Genomic DNA, 18,985 nt, shown 5'->3' with positions numbered 1-18,985 from the left:
GTCACACTCTTGTGTTTTGCTTTATTGGTCCACGTGGAAATGTCGGTTCTTTCTCTGTCGTCCCTCTCGGTGACCTCTGATGGGCCTCAGTCAACACTCCTCACTCGCTCACGTGCTCAGGCCGGGACATTGTGACACGCCCGTCCCCAGGATGTGCTCTTTGTTAGTGCGGCAGCACCCGCGACGCTGTGGGGTCGTGTGCCCACCCACTGCAGCGAGCGCACCGGAGACGCGTCCCGGATTGGCACCGTGTGCTGTCCAGTCGCATTGAGCACTGCGCGTAGCAGAAAGCCGTCTTCACGTCCTCTTCTGTTCCGGCAGAACACATTTCAGGGTGGTGGCTTTCGAAAACCAAAGTGTTCCTGTCGCTCAGCCTTTTCCGCTTCCCCCCTGTAGGAACTCCTACGTCCGGCTCAGGCACCTGTGCACCAACACCTGGGTGCACAGCACCAACATCCCCATCGACAAGGAGGAGGAGAAGCCGGTGATGCTGAAGGTGAGTGCGCCCCCGGGGCAAGGGCACCTCTGGGCCGGATGGAGGTGGCGACCGTGAAGTCCCGTGGCTCTGGGAAGAGCTCGGTCACGGACGAACACAATCGTGATGAAAGCGTTCTCTCCCAGGGACCTGGCTAACCGAGGGGCTTTTTTTTTTTTTTTTATTTTATTATATAATTTTTTTATTGATTATGCCATTACATTTGCTCTATTCCCCCCTCCCTTCCCCTCCACCCTGCATACCCCTCCCCCACCATTTCCCCCTTTAGTTCATGAACATGTGTCTCAATTTCTTTAGATTCTGTATTTCCCCTACTATTCTTACCCTCCCCCTATGTATTTTCTATCTACTCTCTATGCTACTTATTTTCTGTACCTTCTCCCCCCCTTCCCCTCCTCCCACTCCCCTATTGCTAACCCTCCCTGAGATCTTCATTTCTATGGTTCTGCTCCTGATCTAGCTATCCTCTTAGTTTGCTTTTGTTTTAGGTGTGGTTCTTAATAACTGTGAGTTTGCTGTCCTTTCACTGTTTCGTCTTTTTTATCTTCTTTTTCTTAGGTAAGTCCCTTTAACATTTCATATAATAAGGGCTTGGTGCTGATGAACTCCTTGAATTTGGTCTTATCTGAGAAGCACTTTATCTGTCCTTCCATTCTAAATGAAAGTTTTGCTGGGTAGAGCAATCTTGGTTGTAGATCTTTGGTTTTCATGACTTGGAATACCTCTGTCCAGCCCCTTCTTGCCTGTAAGGTCTCTTTTGAGAAATCCGCTGACAGTCTGATGGGAACTCCTTTGTAGGTGACTGTCCCCTTAGCTCTTGCTGCTTCTAGGATTCTCTCCTTCATTTTAATCTTGGCTAATGTAATTATGATGTGCCTTGGTGTGTTCCTTCTTGAGTCCAACTTCTTTGGGACTCTCTGAGCTTCCTGGATTTCTCGGAAGTCTATTTCCTTTGCCATCTTGGGGAAATTCTCCTTTATTATTTGTTCAAATAATTTTTCAACTGGTGGTTGTGCCTTTCCCCCTTCTGGTACCCCTATAATTCGGATGTTGGAACGTTTAAAGATGTCCTGGAGGTTCCTAATCTTCTTCTCATTTTTCTGAATTCTTATTTCTTCATTCCTTTCTGTTTGACCATTTTTTTCTTCCTTCTGGTTCTCTCCCTTGATTTGAGTCCCAATTTTCTTTCCATTACTATTGGAATCTTTTGTATCCCCATTCATTTCAATTAATTTAGCTTCCATATGTTTCTCTAATTTGTGGCTAAAGTCAACCAGTTCTGTAAGGATCCTTATAACCAGTGTTTTGAACTGTGCATCTGAAAGACTGGCTATTTCTTCATCACTTAGGTCTATTGGTTCTGGGGCTCTGAGTTGTCCTAGAGCCATTTTTGGTCTGTTCGCGCTGTTAAGTGAGCGGAGCGAAGCCTTAGTTGTTTACCAGGACGGGGCGACCCAGGTCGCTGGTTTGTGACGCTGTGTGTGGGGGTGGGGTCAGAGAGGGAGTAATGGCGTTCCTCTCCGCTAGCCCAGCGTTTCCAGTCACTCCGCACGCCTGGGGTTTATCCGATCGGAATTGCGCGAGCCTGCTGCCCGCGCCGGCTTCCCTTCTCACTGGCTTCTCCCCACGTAAATGCGCGCGACCGACCGACCGATCGCCGCGCCTCTTTCCTGTGCGCTCCCGCAGCCAGCTGGCTGGCGATCAGTGCCCTCGGTTGCCTGCGCGCGCCGCGCACCGCCCCGGGAATTTTTTCTTGCTAACCTGCTCCGCTGCTGGCCTGGCTCCTCGTACCGGTCCAGCCGAGTATCTAGTTGTCCTTTGGACTCCGTATTGTCGATTTTCCGTGTGGCTTGGTTGTGACTGCTGTTAAAAATAGTTGTTCTTAGATTTGGTTGTGCACAGAGGTGAGGTGGATCCTCCATCTACGTCTCCATCTTGGCGGAAGTCCTGACCGAGGGGCTTTTGAAAGAGCCAGAGCCTTCTAGTTTCCTCCATGACCTCTGCCCTAAAGGTCGAGCCGTTGTCTGGATTTCACGTCTGTCTGAGTAGCAATTTGGCCTGAGGGGGGTTTGCTCGTGCCCTGAGGGGCATCGGATGCTGGTTGTTATTTCTATTATAACATGGTTATTATTGATGTGTTCTTCCTGAAAAATGGCACGGTGCTCTCTCTGTTTTTTGGGGGGGGTGATGGGGACATTATGGGAATTTTTCTCCTACTTTTACGAGCCCTTTCGGGGGCACAGAAAGGTTGAGAGGCTGGTGCAGCCTCCAGCCTCGTAACACTGTGACTTAGAGTCGAGAGTCCCCATCTGGCGTGAGCGGCCCTCCTGCGTGTGGGTGGGCATGCGTGGGCTCGAGAGTCGTGCGTGCCCCGTCACACTCGAAGCTGTAGGTGACGGTGCTGCCCCACCTCCTGCCTCACTGTCCCCACAGCTGCAGTCCCCAGGGCCATAGTTGTTCGTGATTCGGGTGCTTCTTCCAGGCATTTTCCCGCTGAGTTGCTTTTGTCTGCAGGAGAGCTCCCAGCCAGCCCTGCAGATTGCCTGGGGCCCCACGCACACTGGGTTTGCTGTCCCCTCTCAGCCCTCTTGGTGGCCTCAGAGACTGTCCTGTGTTTCAGATCGGCACGTCTCCCGTGAAGGAGGACAAGGAAGCATTTGCCATCGTCCCAGTGTCCCCAGCCGAGGTCCGGGACCTGGACTTTGCCAACGACGCCAGCAAGGTGCTGGGCTCCATTGCGGGGAAGCTGGAGAAAGGCACCATCACCCAGAACGAGAGGAGGTGAGGGCCCCACCCCTGAAGGCCGGGCAGCTCCTGCTGCCCTTGGGGACATCTCGGATCCCTTGCGGAGAGAGCACTGAGCAGCTGGGTGTGAGGGCAGCGGGGCTTGGCGTGGACAGCCGGACCGGCCTGTGGTTCTCAAACAACAGTCTCCTCTGGGTTCCCTTTCTCAAACGTCTCTGAGGTTGTGAAGATGCTCTCTCTGTCTCCGACGTGTCTCTGGAGCGCGCTTAGTAAATGTCGGGGGTCGAGGGCCCTAGGATAGACACTTGGATGGCCAGCAGTTTCAGGAGGAACAGTCCCTCCAGGGACACCAGCGTGTAGTCTGCGTTTCCCTCTGATTGGCCACTGGCCTGATGTCCACTCTGAGGAGCTTGGGCAGAGCAGGTGAAGTGGTTCCTTCGGCCGAGACCCGCCCAGGCAGCCTCCCAGCTGTGGGGCTCGGGGCCCTGCCGTCTCTGACCGAGTCTCTGCCCCCCAGGTCCGTGACCAAGCTGCTGGAAGACTTGGTTTACTTTGTCACTGGTGGGACGAACTCTGGCCAAGACGTGCTGGAAGTGGTCTTCTCCAAGCCCAACCGGGAGCGGCAGAAGCTCATGAGGGAGCAGAACATCCTCAAGCAGGTGGGTGAGGGGGCAGATCGGGGCTCTGTGAGAAACCAGGGCGGGGGGCCCTCAGGTCAGAGGGGACCCGGGTGGTGCTGCCCTCGTGGTCTGGGTGACTGATTGTGTGAAAAACAGACTTTACTTTTCAGACGAGTTTGAAGTTCACGGCAGTGGCGGGTAGAAAGAACGGAGTTTGCACACACCACCCCCACCCCACACAGCCTCTCCCACCACAGCGGCTCCCAGTGGCAGTCCCCGGGCCCACACTGACGCAGCGTCCTCACACAGAGTCCGCGGGGTCCCTGCGGTCCACCCCTGGGGCCGTGCGCTCAGTGGGTTTGGACAGATATGAGATGACGTGGAACCACCAACCACTGGGTCTGCCAAAAAGTCCGTTAGGTTTTTCTGTACAATGGATGCAGTAGTGTTTAGTTGACTTAACTTAATTCAGAACAATTTTGTTCCATTGTGTCACGACAGCTGTCATATCAGCATGCATTTACAACAGGAGTGTCAGGGTCATTGTCACCGGGGGCCACATCAGCCCCCCAGTTGCCTTCAAAGGGCTGATTGTAATATGAGAACGGTATAAATGTAACTTACTTCTTAACTGGGGACGAGGAGCTCGGCGCTGCTGCCGGGTAGAAACAAGGTGCTGGACTGGATTCGGCACTCGGGCCTTGTGTTTGCCACCTGCGATTTACAAAACAAAGGATCAAAATTGGTGACTTTTTATGTAGCCACTTTGTTATTTTTTGTCTTTAAATATATATATATATATATATATATATTAAGATTTTGTGTATTTATTTTTAGATGGGAAGGGAGGGAGAAAGAGAAGGAGCGAAGAATCAATGTGTGGTTGCCTCTCTTGCACCCCCTACTGGGGACCTGGCCCACAACCAAGGCATGTGCCCTGACTGGGAATCAAACCCGCAACCCTTTGGGGTTTGCAGGCCAGCGCTCAGTCCACTGAGCTACACCAGCCAGGGCTGCACAGCCATTTTAATATTGAAGCTGCAAAAACTTTCGTAACATTTTTGGTGTATCATCCTTTATTATTTCAAGAGAGGCAAAAACACAACCAAAATGCAGAAGAGATTTGCACAGTGTTTGGAGAAGGTGCTGTGACTGATGGAACATGTCAGAAGTGGTTTGCGAAGTTTGTTGGAACTGTTGATGGTTTAGCCAAATAACCCTTTGCTGTGGGGCTGTCTTGTGCACTGGAAGATGTTTAGCAGCGCCCCCGGCCTCCACCCACCAGAAGCCAATAGCAGGAGACAGCCGACATACTCAAAATATCCAAACCAATAAAGTAATTGGGGAAAATGAAAAATGTATGTTTATTTTAGAGAAAAATGTAGCGGACTTTTTGCCCCACCCCCACAAGCATCAGCACAGTGTCGCTGCCCAGAAAACCCCTCTCTTCCCCACCCCACCCCCGGGCACTGGTCTCATCGTTCGCCTTTGCCAGAATCTCACAGTGTGGGTTCACAGAGCACCTGGGCTTCCCCACACTGCCACGTCTGCTCCGTGTCCTTTCAAGGCTGGACAGCTGAATCCCATCACAAACACACTGGTGGAGTGTCCGCCCTTAGGCACCCCAAGGACAGTTCAGCTGATGCCTTTGCTGTCCCCAGAAGCAAGGGCAGCGCTCTGCGCTCTGTCGCTAAGCTTTTTCCTCCATCTGGCAGAGCGCACGACGGATGAGTGCAGGCCATGGGGCCCCTGGCACTGGCCTCTGGAGGCGTCGGGGTCTGAGATGGGAGAAAGAGCCAGCAACTCCCGAGTCGGAGGGTTTCTTAATTTCCAGCCAGGAGGGTGGCGCTCTGCTCCTGGAAGGGGCTGGAAGTACACAGTCCCCAGGACATGGGTGGCCTGCAGTTGGGGGGCAGGCCCTTATTCAGGGCTGTACCTCCCAGAGTGGTGAACCACTGATGGGCCTCACCTGTGTGGGAGCATTCTGTTCCCGTGGTCCCAGCCCAGCCCTCCCCTCCCAGGCCAACCGGTGGTCACAGAGAGCAACTTGCTTCTTAAGATGGCGTTGGTCACGTCAAGCACTAGAAGCCATTTGGCCTGAGAGGCCCGTGTACGTCCCCACAGGCCCTTGCTGTAAAGAACGAGTGACGGCTTACAGGAAGTGCATAGGTGGCGTTGTCTGGTGTAAGTGCAAACAAACCGGCGTGCACTCACATCTGGGCTGGCTGAGTGTGCACGCCATGCAGCTCTCAAAAGCTGTGGGAGGCTGGCTGCGATCTCAGCCAGGGGACTCCTGACCGCTGCCACCAGAAGGGAAGCACATTGGCCGCGAATCCCCCGGCTCCCGCGGGAACGTGGGGCGTGAGCAGCCCTTCTCTGGTCAGTCTGTGACAGACTGCCATGTTAGCACTCCGTCACCTCTCAACACGGGGCTGCGGTCCAAGGGTAAATGACGTGCTGCTGGCCTGGTGGTGGCTCCCAGATCAGCCTCTGGCGCGGTGCCCGCTCCTCTCCATGACAGCGAGTCCCTGAGGGGCCAGGATGCTCTGAGCCGGTGGCCAGAGCCCTCCATGAACACGGTGCTCAGGTAGCCAACAATTATTACCTGCTTTTATCCTTACGACCCCCTGTGAGCCAGGCGCTCCCCTTCCGTTACACCGATGAGGAGACCGCAGGGCCCCTGGACCGCGGTCTGTGCCACAGGGAGCCTCGAAGGCATGTGGGTTCCAGGGCCCACACTCACAGCCAGCACTCTCCACCCCGTGCCCGCCTGTGTGGGATGACCCCCCGGCGCCAGGGGCCTGGACGTCCAGCCCGTCCCAGTGGGCGAGTGGAGGCCGAAGTCGGGGGGTTGCTGCTGTGCTGGGTCACACCCTCGAGGTCACAGCCATCCCAGACGGCGCTCCGCTGTCAGACACCAGGTGATGACAGTTCCCCTCCCCCTCTGCGCGGACAGATCTTCAAGCTGCTGCAGGCGCCCTTCACGGACTGCGGCGACGGCCCGATGCTGCGGCTGGAGGAGCTCGGGGACCAGCGGCACGCCCCCTTCCGGCACATCTGCCGCCTGTGCTACCGCGTGCTCCGGCACTCGCAGCAAGACTACAGGAAGAACCAGGTGCGCTCGGGCTCGTGGGGAGGTCACTGCGAGTCCCCCCCGCCTGGCACTCAGGCACTCTCCTCCTGAGTGTGACGGGTCACGTGCACGATCACGCCACGGCCGGGCAGCCATTGCTCATTGTGCGGTTTGCTCCTGGGAAGCACAGCGAGTGTCTGCAGGGCAGGGGAGGGTGGTCCTTCAGGAGGACACCTGGGCACGTGCTCTGCAGCCGCCTGGCCCGAGCCCGCCTCTGTGACACCGGCAGGCGTGTGCCGTGGTTTGTGCCACACGGGCCCCGAGGGCTGGGGAACGTCACCCCGCGAGTTTGTAGGGGACAGCAGTGTCCTTCCTTTCTGCCTCCTCCATTTCCTCCCTTGCTGCTGGTAACTTCTCTTGTTTCGGTTCTCCTTCGTGTTTTGTGGTCTAAGTCATTGTATCGTGTGTGTATGTGTATGTGTACGTATGTATGTATGAAACGTTCTCCCCGTGAAGTGAACGTTCTGACCTCTTTGGGGCTTCCAAGCAATTTGAGATTCCAGGGACACCGCAGATCTGTCAGTGCAGTTAGTGGTTCTCAGGGGGAGCTATTCCACGGGGGACCCTGGGCAGTGTCTGGGGACTCCTGGGTGTCACACCTGGGGATGCTGCTGGCACCTGAGGGGGTGGGGCCAGGGAAGCTGTTCAATACCCAGCGACGCGCAGGTCGGCCCTGCAGAAGGAACGGTCCAGCCCCGGAAGGCGGTGGTGCCGAGGCTGAGAAACCCACGCTCCATGGAGTGCAGCCACTGTTCCTCGTCCGTGGGGACATGTGCCACGGCCCCAGACAGACGTCTGAGTCTGCAGAGAGGGCTGAGCCTTATGCGTGCTGTCGTTTCCTGTATAGGCCTAGCGGTGGGCAAGTTTAACTTCTGAATGAGGCACAGTGAGAGAATGACAGTAATACTAACACAACCGTGACAGCAGCCTGTGATGAAAGCTGTGTGACCGTGGTCCCTCGTGGGTTACAGACACTACTGAGCGACTGCTGGGCGGAAGTGTCTGCCGTGTGGAGACGCTGGGCAAGGGGACGACTCCTGTCCTGAGTGGGACTGAGCTGGGCCACGCAGCACTTCAGCACGCTGCTCTGGGTGGCGAGCAGTTTATTTTATTTTTTTATTCTTATTCAGGGACAGCTGTCCTACTTTGTCTCCTGTTGCTCGCCCCCGGCCTGCCCCACCTCCCATGGTCAGTCCCCACCCTGTTGCCCAGGTCCATGTGTCCTTCATACACGTTGCCTGATGACCCTTCCCTTTCTTTTCCCCTGTTATCCTCTCCCTCCACCTCTCTGTTTACTCTCTGTTCTTCATTTCAATGTCTCTGGTTCTATTTTGCTTGTTTGTTCATCCGATTCCACTTACAGGTGAGATCATATGATATTTGTCTTTCAACACTTGGCTTATTTCACTTAGCATAATAGTTTCCAGTTCCATCCATGCTGTTGCAAAGGGTAGGAGCTCCTTCTTTCTTTCTGCTGCATAGAATTCTGTTGTATAAATGTACCACAGGTTTTTGATCCACTCAGTTACTGGTGGGCACCTAGGCTGCTTGCAGCCCTTGGCTGTTGTAATTGTGGTGCTAAGAACAGTGGGGTGCGTAGGTTCTTTCGGGTTGGTGTTTCGGATTTTTAATTTAAAACTATGAATTGTTTATTTCTATAATGTTTCTCTGAATGTTTTTGGGCCGTGGTTGACGTCGGGTGACTGAAAGTGCTGAGAGCGGGGTTTGGATGGGAGGGAGGCCGCTGTGCTACACACGCTGCTTTGGTCGTTTCTGTCCCCGCGTTGTCACCACGGCCGATGCTGTTAAGCCTTCAACGGCCCTGAGCCTGGCCTTTGAATTTGAACTTCTGTGTGAGTTTTTTGTGTTGTCTTCGTGAAGACAGCGTGGATCTTAAGCAGAGCTCCACAGTATTAGATACGACCTTGGCAGCGAGTTTTCTAAGCCCCCCGCTTTGCTGTCGCTGCTGCCTAATCAGGACATGGGCACGAGCGCAGCCTGGGCAGGTCGCCTCTGGGCGCTGGCGTTGCTTCAGGCCTCTCCCGGAGCTACCACCGCACCCGCGTGGTGCCAGGAGGTTCATCTGCTCCGTCTTCATCTTCCCGTGAGGGCACCGCAGAGCGTGTACAGTGTTCCAGGGCGTGGTTTGTCCACGAGGACACTAGCCCGTCCCCTCTGCTGCATGGGGACCTCTGACTGGTTGCTCCTGGGTCTTGTGTCACGTGTCATGTGGCTGTAGTGTGTCCCGAGGGCTTGAGGAACTGCTGGTCCTGCCATCTCACTGAGTATGAGCTGAAAAGTGGCCCCTGTCCACCGTGCTTCTCCTTAACACTGTACAGGGTTCAAAAGTTAATTAAAGGGGGGGGGCACTTGAACTTGGAGCAGGCACATCGTCTGTCTGGGGCAGGGAGGTATGTTTGAATAGAAAGCAATATTCTTAAAAGTCTTCCCTGAGTCCACAAGTATTCCTATGGATTGGTGATGTCTGATCCTCAAAGAGCCTTTGAAAATGTGTTTTCACCCCAATAAAGAAAATAAAAGGGAGCAAGATTGTTCTAAAAATCTGTGTGTGATCAGCAGCCTAGAGCGGTGAGGCCCAGTTAGATTCTGTTGAATTAGAAATAAAACCAGAGCTGAAGACCAGCTGTTGGCCTTTTAGAAAATAAATCACGGTGTTAGTATGTAAGCTGTGCACTTAGTGAAAGGCCCCTCTGCACGTGCAGGGCGTCTGGGGAGTCACTGTGCTCGAGTGAAACTAGGCTGAGGGGTGAGCCGGGGCCGCTCTGTTACAGGGGTGGGGGTGGTGGCCCCCCCCCCTGCTGCCCAGGGCAGGCGTTCTGCTGGACGCTGCCAGATGCCTGCTCTTGGCTCACCTGGATCTGCCTGGGCCTCCCTCCTTCCACCAGGAGTACATCGCCAAGCAGTTCGGCTTCATGCAGAAGCAGATCGGCTACGATGTGCTGGCCGAGGACACCATCACCGCCCTGCTGCACAACAACCGGAAGCTGCTGGAGAAGCACATCACCGCCGCCGAGATCGACACCTTTGTCAGCCTGGTGCGCAAGAACAGGGAGCCCAGGTGAGGGGCGCGGGCTCGCCGCTCAGGCCTCTGTGTCCGAGGTGCAGACGCCGCGGTGACCATGGTGCCTGTCCCCGCGTGCTCTTGTTGGGGGCCCACCTGTGCGGACCAGGCAGGTGTGCCGAGGGACATGTCAGGGGAAGAAGGTGGTACTGGCTGCTCCCAGCCATGGCGGTAATGTTCCGGGAGCGGGTCTTGCACCAGGGAGGGAGCCATGAGCATTTTGCCTGAATTGCCTCCTCTGACCCTCAGAGCAGCCCTCTGAGGTCGCACCTGGTGACACCTTTCCGTAGATGAGGAAACCAGGGTGAAGACCATTCCCCCGATAACGGTGCCCCGAGGACATGGCTCATGGGATGCGCCGGGGACCGTGGCCGGCGGTCAGCAGCACAGCCTTGCCCCGCCTTCTCGGCACCACTGCTTCCCCCTCCCTCCCTCCTTCCTTCCAGTGACTGGGTTTCTGGTGGCATCATAGTGCTGGTTGGTACCAGAACCTAAAACGTCACTGCTGTCGTCACAGGGCAGTTGGATCAACGCACCCGAGAACAAGTCGGCTCCGAGAGCCGAACCTCAGCTCAGTCTACAGAGCACATCTTATTTGGTTCCATTTTCCATAGGTTCTTGGATTACCTGTCTGACCTCTGTGTGTCCATGAACAAATCCATCCCGGTGACGCAGGAGCTGATATGCAAAGCGGTGCTGAATCCAGCCAATGCCGACATCCTCATCGAGACCAAGTGCGTGGCCGTGGGGTCCCATCGGGGAGGGAGGGCCCTTGATGGGCGGCGTGGGGCTCAGGGGTGTCTGTGCTTGTGAAGGAGGAAACTGAACCCCTGGTGTCTCCTCCATACTCAGGCGAAAGCCGAGCCGGCCGGCACTGGAGCTTCCCTCAGCCACGGCCTTGGCCAGGGAATCAGGGCAGCTTTGGGCGGCCGCCTCGGCTGCAGCCTCACTTTACATGCTGGTATAAGCAACGCCAGCTCTCCTGGGAGTGTCTGACACAGACTCGGTGTGGTTTAAGAGGTTCGAGTTCATCCACTTTAAATTTTAAAAGAATCACTAATTCAATGTTGCCGTACGTCCGTGTTGGAAAACAGTTTTTAAATGATCACGGTTCACCAGTGCTCACTGGCCCACAGGGGCCGTGGTTAGCAGCAGTGGCCCGTTTTAGAAAGGGGACACTGGGCCTGAGAAGTACAGGGCCAGCAACGCGGACCGTGTTCAAAAAACACCGCAAACCTAAATCATGCCCTGAACTCATGATTTTGTTTGTTTCTCGTGCATAACTTAACTTGGGGTTTGGGCTGATGCAGGGTTTGTCAGCCCCGGCGTTTTCACAGTTGAGGCGGTATGGCTGTCACGGGGACGGTCCCGTGCAGAGCAGGGTGTGAAGCTGGCAGCCCCCCCTGCCACACTGATAAGACACACAGAGCCCCAGGCGTGGTCATGTGTCCTGGTTGGACACCACAGACTGGAAGTTCAAAGCCAGCAATGGGCCCTGCGTGGCCCTGCCTCTGGGAGGGGCAAATGCTTACACGTAGGGACGCTGCACGTGCGTCTGGACGCTGCACGTGATTCAGGAAGCCGCAAGGTGGCTCGGGAGGCCAGGGCCTTGCTGGTGTGGGTTGGGGATGGGTGACGGGGCCAGCGCCAAAGCTAATGCGTCCCTCCCACCTCATTTCACTTCCCAGGTTGGTTCTTTCTCGGTTTGAGTTTGAAGGTGTTTCTTCTGGAGAGAACGCTCTGGAGGCCGGAGAGGACGAGGAGGAGGTGTGGCTGTTTTGGAGAGACAGCAACAAGGAGATCCGCAGCAAGAGCGTGCGGGAGCTGGCGCAGGACGCGAAGGAAGGGCAGAAGGAGGACCGCGACGTGCTCAGCTACTACCGGTGAGGGCGCGGTGGGGTGCCCGTCGCCGCTCCTTGGCGATCGCTGCCGGGACTCGGTCTCAGCCTGTGCTCCCACGGTCAGCCGAGAGGCGCATGCGTCTTTGAGGAGTGCAGGGTAGGGCTTCCTCGTGGCCTGGGCGGAGGGAGGCTGTGTGCTCCTGTCACCCCGGGGCAGGTCACCTGTGTGTTCCACACAGCAGTCAAGAGTCCTCCGCCTGGGATCAGACCCTGACCCCGCTCCTCATGAGCTCTCAGACCTCGGTCACGGCACAGGTCTCCCTCTGTGCCCCTGGGTCTGCAAAACAGAGATGAATGAAGAGTGCCACCCTCCTGGGACCTCGGCAGCCAGAGCCGGGGACTGTGTCGTGCACGCGTGTGCGCACACATTTTATCTGTGTGCACGTGCACGCACACACACGTCCACTTCTGTATCCGTCCACACAAACCTGTGGTAAAACCCACGAGCGCACACCAGCCCTTGGGTCCTCGTGAGCACCGTGTGCTTTCTCCAGCCGCCCCCTTTCCTGAGTGGGAGCCCCCTTGTCCGACAGCGTGAGCCTGGCTGGTGTCTTCCCGGTCTGTCTGTCCGCCTCTGTCTGTCCCTCCTCCATCCGAGTGTCTCCTTGGTCCCAGCTGTGAGGCCTGCTGGCCCTGCCACCTCAAGTGAAGGGAATGGAGAGGGAGAAAAGGGAGGAAAACTGAGACATATTTTATTTAAAAAGGGAAGGAAAAACAGGAGAGTGCTCACAGTCTTTTCTAAGAAAAGGGGAATTCCACAGTGATGCTGCCGTTCCTGCAGCCGCAGTCTGCGTGCTCTCCGTGCGGGCGTGTGCCGTGTTGTCCCACGCACCTCTGTGTGTGCTTCCCTACATATGCACATGGTCAGAAGCAGTGCAGACACGTGCTGGACACATGGTGTGCGCAGGACCAGGCTCGAAGTCCACTCGGACACCTGCCCCCTTCCTTTGGCGTTGGGTTTGGAACGCGTTCACATCAAGGAGATAGATTCACCCCTTGCGTGTGCACTGCTGATGGGTTTCCGTTCTATTAACGTGCCACGTTTTTATTGCTCTTGGACATTCCGTGTCTGCCACCATTTAGCCTCTCATGTCAGGGGACTCCCTCATTCAACAGTGGAAGCAGCCCCGCCACCGCAGGAGCACGCTCGTTTGCAGTCCACTCAGCGGCCCTGAGTTGGGCGTTTGGGTGCACGCTCCCCTCGGTCGTAGATGCGCTTTTGTTCCTTTGTCTTTGCAAACTTGGAATGTCGGGATGCTTTCTAATTCTGTTAAACTTCATGAGCATGAAACAGAGTCATTTAAATTTGCATTTCACTGATGCTTAGTGAGATTGAGACCGTTTTCAGTCCCGTAACTCGTGGAAGCGAGAATGAGTGCAGCTTTGAGGTTGGAAGCCAGTGTCTGCCCCTGTGGAAACTTCTGGCGTCTTCTTTCACAAGTATGCTTATTCCTTTCATGCTTGACGCATTTTCTTCTGTGAATGGGCGAAAAACAGTGTCTCCATGGTCAAGTTTGGAAGTTCCAAAGGTCCTCTGAGATTGCAGGAGGAAGAAAGTGAAAGACACATTGAGGGGCCTCTGCTCCTTACACCTCATTTTCGATGTGTGTGTCAGGGGATGTATGTGAGCTGAGGTCCCATAAGTGTCACAGAACTGCTAACAAGACCCACCTGGGCAGTCTGTAGCCCTCCCCGCGTGGTCTCTGGTCCACCGAATAAAACCACCACTGAGGAAACCGGCAAGTGTGGTTGGCCGACCGGCTTGTCTTCATTTATCTTATAAAATAAATGTGGCCACACGGAATCGGAAGCACCTCACTACTCCAGCAGACAGGTCGGGCGTGTGGGCCTCCCTGCCTCGCTCGACCCAGTCCTTTTCTCCACTCGGGACGAGAGTGGACCCAGATCTACCAGCTGGTTAGGCAGCTGGGTCCCTCTGGTGGAACCGGGGCCACCCAGGCCTCCCACAGCGACTTTGGGGCATGAGTCTGATGTCATTTCCCTCCTCTAGGTACCAGCTGAACCTCTTCGCCAGGATGTGCCTGGACCGCCAGTACCTGGCCATCAACGAGATCTCTGGCCAGCTGGACGTGGACCTCATCCTGCGCTGCATGTCGGACGAGAACCTGCCATATGACCTCAGGGCCTCCTTCTGCCGCCTCATGCTGCACATGCATGTGGACCGCGACCCCCAGGAGCAGGTCACGCCCGTGAAGTACGCCCGCCTCTGGTCGGAGATCCCATCGGAGATCGCCATTGACGAGTGAGCCGCCCCTGTGCCCCTTCTCCTGCCCCGTCCCTTGCCCTGTCCCCTGCCAAGGCCAGGTCGCCTTGGGCCATTCTTTGTGACAAAGCACCTGTGGTCAGGTGGGGCCCAGCCACACCACGGACGGCAGGCGAGGCCGCGGGATTTTAATCCTAACATAAAGCGGGTGGCAAACACTACTGCCCCAAGAATGTAGGCGATGGGAGGGGTATATTTTTATTCAGCAAGTATTTGTGTCCACTGGCACCAGCACAAGCCACAGCACCATCTGTGCGCCGGTGGGGCCGGGCAGCTGGTCACCAAGACCAGTGGCTGAGACGTGCATCTCGGTGACGTGTGTGGGGCGGGGGCGGGGGGCCTCCCTGGAACCCGGGACCTGTTCCCCCTCTGCCCCTCCAGCTACGACAGCAGCGGGGCCTCCAAGGACGAGATCAAGGAGAGGTTCGCGCAGACCATGGAGTTCGTGGAGGAGTACCTGCGGGACGTGGTCTGCCAGCGCTTCCCCTTCTCCGACAAGGAGAAGAACAAGCTGACGTTCGAGGTAGCGCACAAGGCGGTGACCGCGTCCTGGCCACTTTCCACTGGCCACTTCTCAGGGGCGGGCGGTGATGGAAAATACTAGTGTCTTAGTGTCCAGTGGTTTTTAGCAGGAGACTGTGGTTTGGTTGTAAGAAGGGATTCAACTCGGTTCTGTCCGAGAGTGAAATAGGCCTATGCCGATCGCTTGGCCCGATGGTAGCTCTGCTCTGAGGTGCGCGGGGGGACGGGCCATGTGAGACGGCGGAAGACGGGGTGCGCCTTGTACACGGTCCCAGTAACATGATGAGACGCAGGCGGGCTGCGTTGGGGACCTGTCACAGAGCAGTCACCTGCAGGACAGACATCCTCATTACCTTTGAGGTCAAGTGTTCCCCTTCGCGACACTTAATTGCCCTGAGGGGTTATGTCTGCGAGGACGACAGTGTCTTCGTGTCCTCGCTGAGCATCACCGGCTCGTCCTGGACTATCTGGGGAACCTGCACAGAGCACAGGGCAGGGCAGTGTTTGTTGCCTGGTCCCCAGGCAGACAAGTGGCTTCGCAGGTTTTTATGTCACGTCTTCCCCTTACGAAACAAACTGGAATTGGATCAGAAACTGGAAGCAAAGCACACGTCCTCTCTTGTCATAAGGAAGGTCAGAGTCGGCCCTCTGTACACCGGTCGGTGGAAAGGAGCAGGAGACAGAGCTCAGTGCCGCTTGCCCCTCTCTCTCCCTTTTAACCCGCCAGGTTGTGAACTTGGCCAGGAACCTCATATACTTCGGTTTCTACAACTTCTCTGACCTCCTGCGACTAACCAAGATCCTCCTGGCCATCCTGGACTGCGTGCACGTGACGACTGTCTTCCCCATCAGCAAGATGGCGAAGGGGGACGAGAACAAAGGTGGGTGTGGGGGGCTGGCAGGTGTGAGGCGCCCGACGCCCGCCCCTTGGGGGTCCTGCACCGAGGGTCCCACCCTGTCTGCTTGACTTCCCACTGTGAGCGCCTCAGACCTAAAGACAAGCTGGAAACACAGGGGGTCGGGCCCCCCTGCCCCCCGCACCCATGGCTGAGAGTCGGAGACCGTTCTGTGTGTTTCCTATACGTTTGTGTGGGTTTCTGAGTGTGGTGCTGAACCATTTGCAAGTCACCTCACAACCTAAGTGTCTGCCTCACTGGCAAAAAGGCACATCCTGTCTTTGACCTCTATGTGTCTCGAGGTCCGCCACGGGGGTGTCAGTGTGCTACGGTGCACCCCAGGGTGTGCCTGGGTACCCTGTTCCAGTTGTGGACGGGAGAGCGGCCTTGCTCGGCCCCTGTGCACCTGGGCCGCCAGTCAGCCTGTCCCTGAGCCTCCTCGTCCCCACTGTACTGCCGAGGAGACAGGGCCTCCGAGCCAACCTGGCATGCTCGCAGCAAAATGTGGCCGGAGGGTCAATACACAGAAATGCTCTTTTGGGGACGTCGAGACTCAGGTTGTTTCCACGCCTCCCTGAGGGCCCTCATCTTCGATGGACAGCGTTAACCCTTCTGGGTCCCGGGGGAACCAGAGACATGTTAACTGACCGACTCGAAGGGCTCGTGTCCCATGCCCGGCGCCCTGGAGCGCTCTGTGGGGACCTTGTCAGGACATTGTCCTGGTCCCCTGGGACAGTGACCTGTGTGGGTGCAGCCCATCCACGGGGTGACAGCTGGTGGCCCGGGACAGGGCTGTGACCGAGGTCTGCCCTGGTCCTCCAGGCAGTAACGTGATGCGCTCCATCCACGGTGTTGGCGAGCTGATGACCCAGGTGGTGCTCCGGGGCGGGGGCTTTCTGCCCGTGACACCCATGGCCGCCGCCCCCGAAGGCAACGTGAAGCAGGCAGAGCCGGAGAAGGAGGACATCCTGGTCATGGACACCAAGCTGAAGATCATCGAGATCCTCCAGGTAACCCTCAGCCGGCAGCGGCGCAGGGACGGGAGCGCTTTGTGGGGCACTGTGACCCCGCCGTGGCGTCCTGCTTTGATGGGGCCCAGGGCTTTTTCTGGGAGGGGGAGGGAGGCGTGTGCTCAGCTCGGCCTCGGGGGCCACTTCGTCCCTTTCCTGGGGTCCCCCAGTGTGCCCTGGTCCCTCCAGCCGTGCCCGAACTTCCCGTACTGCTCAGCTTTCCCCAGGGGCTGGCCTCCACGTCTCCACCCTCGCTGTCCCCCTGGCTCCGTATCCGCTCCCGGGCACTTTTCTGTGTGGCCAACGCCCTGCTGACGGCCAGAAGCTCGTCCCAAGGTCCCATTTGCTTCCCAGCGCCCGCCCCCTCCCCCTCCCCTCTTCATTCATTCAGTCACCAGCTAGTCATCGCGCCTGGTTCTGGACCAAGTCCTTCCAAGCTTTAGAGACTGAGCATGAATAAGAGGTTAAATCCACGCTTCCAAAGAGCTCACCCTTTGAGAGGGGACAGAGACATTTCCACCCCACGCACAGTGTGGGACAGGGACGAGTACCGAGGAGGCTGGGGTGTGAAGGACGCCTGGGTGGTCTGCGGCCGTGGGGGCGGGGCGTCAATGGAATGCAGGAGCCCCGTGTGCACACGCACAGGAAGAGAGTCTCGGGGGCAAAAGGCGAAGGGCCCTGAGGGGGGCGCGCCTGGTGGACTCGGAACCGGAGGGATTTAAGAGGGATGGGACTCGAGGGAACAGGAGATTGACTGCGGGGCAGGGTGAACACAAACAGCTCTGGTGAGCGATTTGCTGTGACTGGGGAGGGGCTGGAGGGTGACTGCTGGTAACAGGTGGGCTCTGCTGGGGCAGTGAAGCCCAGAGATTGTGGGGTCTGTGTGCTGAGTGGAGCCGGTCACGGGGAGGAGAGCACACGGAGCAGCAGAGTACGTGGGTGGCAGGAAGGGTGGCTTAGGTGGTAGGACCTGCCGGCCGCCGGCAGCTGCATTTCCTCTTCCTGCCCCTTGAGGAAGTGCTCACGTGGCCAGCGTTCTCTGGCATCCCCTGCTGCCCGGCCCCGGCCCGGAACACATGGCAGACCATTAGAAGAAGTGTTTGCAGACATAAGGATTTTGTTTTGAGCCTGAAATCCCATTTTGCCAATGGTTGGAAAGCATCTGTTGGACTCCCCAGAATAATTCCCTCAGGCAATAAAGACGGACTTAAGTAACGAGGAAATCTCCCCAAACTCGTGCCCGAAGGTAGAGGAGGGTTCCTAGCACATGAACGGTGCACCCCGAGTCTGGGGGGCCATTGACCTTGACAGCAGCGATGTGGGGAACGTGGTCCCAGCCTGAGGTCCACTCAGCAAGCGGAGCAGCCCGAGACCCCCCGGCCGATGGCATCGCTTTCAGCAGCCCTTGTGGGCCATGGGCGATGTGGTCGGGGGGCTGGCGTCCCGGAGGGCAATGAGGTGCGGCGAGGCGGTGTGTCTGTCCAGGGCTGTACGTCCGTGGGAAGAGTCTTCCTCTGAGCACCGGTGGTGGCTCCTGTGGTCCCACTGAGGGAGGACTGGGGATGGTTTCACAGGGAGGCGGGCTTTCGGCTGGGCCTTCACGCCTGGGTAGCTGGGCAGTTAGGAACGGGTGGGTGGAGCAGGTGGGCCCCGGGCCACCTGGCCCCCAGTAAGGGCTCGTCTCCCTGGCAGGACGCAGACGTGTGGAAGGGAAGCTGTCAGAGGGGCACTGGGAGGAGGGTTGGGCTGTGCTCTGATGCCCCGGTGCCTGAAGTCTCAGGGCCAGGGTCTGCAGGGGCCTTCGGACTCGTTGATGGACGCCAGTCTGAGGGTAAGCCCACCTGGGAGCTGGATCAGTTCAGCGGGGTTCATAACAGCCAAGGCCAGAGTGTGGACGTGAGCAGGCGTGAATGACAGTGACCCAGGAGAAGTGGCAGAGGTCCAGCCAGCAGGACTCAGCCATGGAAGTGACGTGTGTCAGAGAAGCAGCTGATGGCCCTGGGGTGGGCTGACACTGTTGGTTCTATTCGGGGCTCAGAGGAACCGCCAGAGGGGGTGTCCCCTCGTCAGCAGGAAGCAGGGACCTGGAGCCTACAGGGGAAGCCAGCAGCCTCTCTCAGGCTGGGAGAGTCAGGGTGTTGGGACTGAGTGAGACCACCAAGGGGGCGAGGCAGAGGTGAGGGGGCGTGGCAGGGAGGGCATTGGTAGGGTCCCCGCGCGACGCCAGGCAGTCACCGTCCTGCGTGGCTCTAGCAGCCGACCTGGAACAAGCGGCCGTGGGCTGGAGTCCAGGGCA

General features: G+C 57.2%; 1 protein-coding gene across 4 annotated transcripts in view; it reads left to right on the top strand.

Moving 5' to 3' along the window:
* ITPR1 (inositol 1,4,5-trisphosphate receptor type 1) overlaps positions 1–18,985 on the top strand; it is a 219,212-nt gene that overhangs the window by 93,841 nt on the left and 106,386 nt on the right. For all 4 annotated transcript variants that reach the window (XM_053668939.1, XM_053668940.1, XM_053668938.1 and 1 more), the window contains 11 exons: positions 397–496; positions 3,117–3,277; positions 3,759–3,900; positions 6,818–6,976; positions 9,901–10,073; positions 10,691–10,810; positions 11,765–11,959; positions 13,989–14,240; positions 14,643–14,784; positions 15,511–15,664; positions 16,502–16,689. In XM_053668939.1, coding sequence (XP_053524914.1) covers positions 397–496; positions 3,117–3,277; positions 3,759–3,900; positions 6,818–6,976; positions 9,901–10,073; positions 10,691–10,810; positions 11,765–11,959; positions 13,989–14,240; positions 14,643–14,784; positions 15,511–15,664; positions 16,502–16,689 — 1,786 coding nt within the window. The remainder of the gene's footprint in view (positions 1–396; positions 497–3,116; positions 3,278–3,758; positions 3,901–6,817; positions 6,977–9,900; positions 10,074–10,690; positions 10,811–11,764; positions 11,960–13,988; positions 14,241–14,642; positions 14,785–15,510; positions 15,665–16,501; positions 16,690–18,985) is intronic.

This window comes from Artibeus jamaicensis, unplaced genomic scaffold (assembly GCF_021234435.1).
Source record: "Artibeus jamaicensis isolate MK-2021 breed Jamaican fruit bat unplaced genomic scaffold, CSHL_Jam_final contig_519, whole genome shotgun sequence".
NCBI lineage: Eukaryota > Metazoa > Chordata > Mammalia > Chiroptera > Phyllostomidae > Artibeus > Artibeus jamaicensis.
Note: the sequence above shows the minus strand (reverse complement) of the source record. Positions and strands in the feature narration are given on the sequence as shown.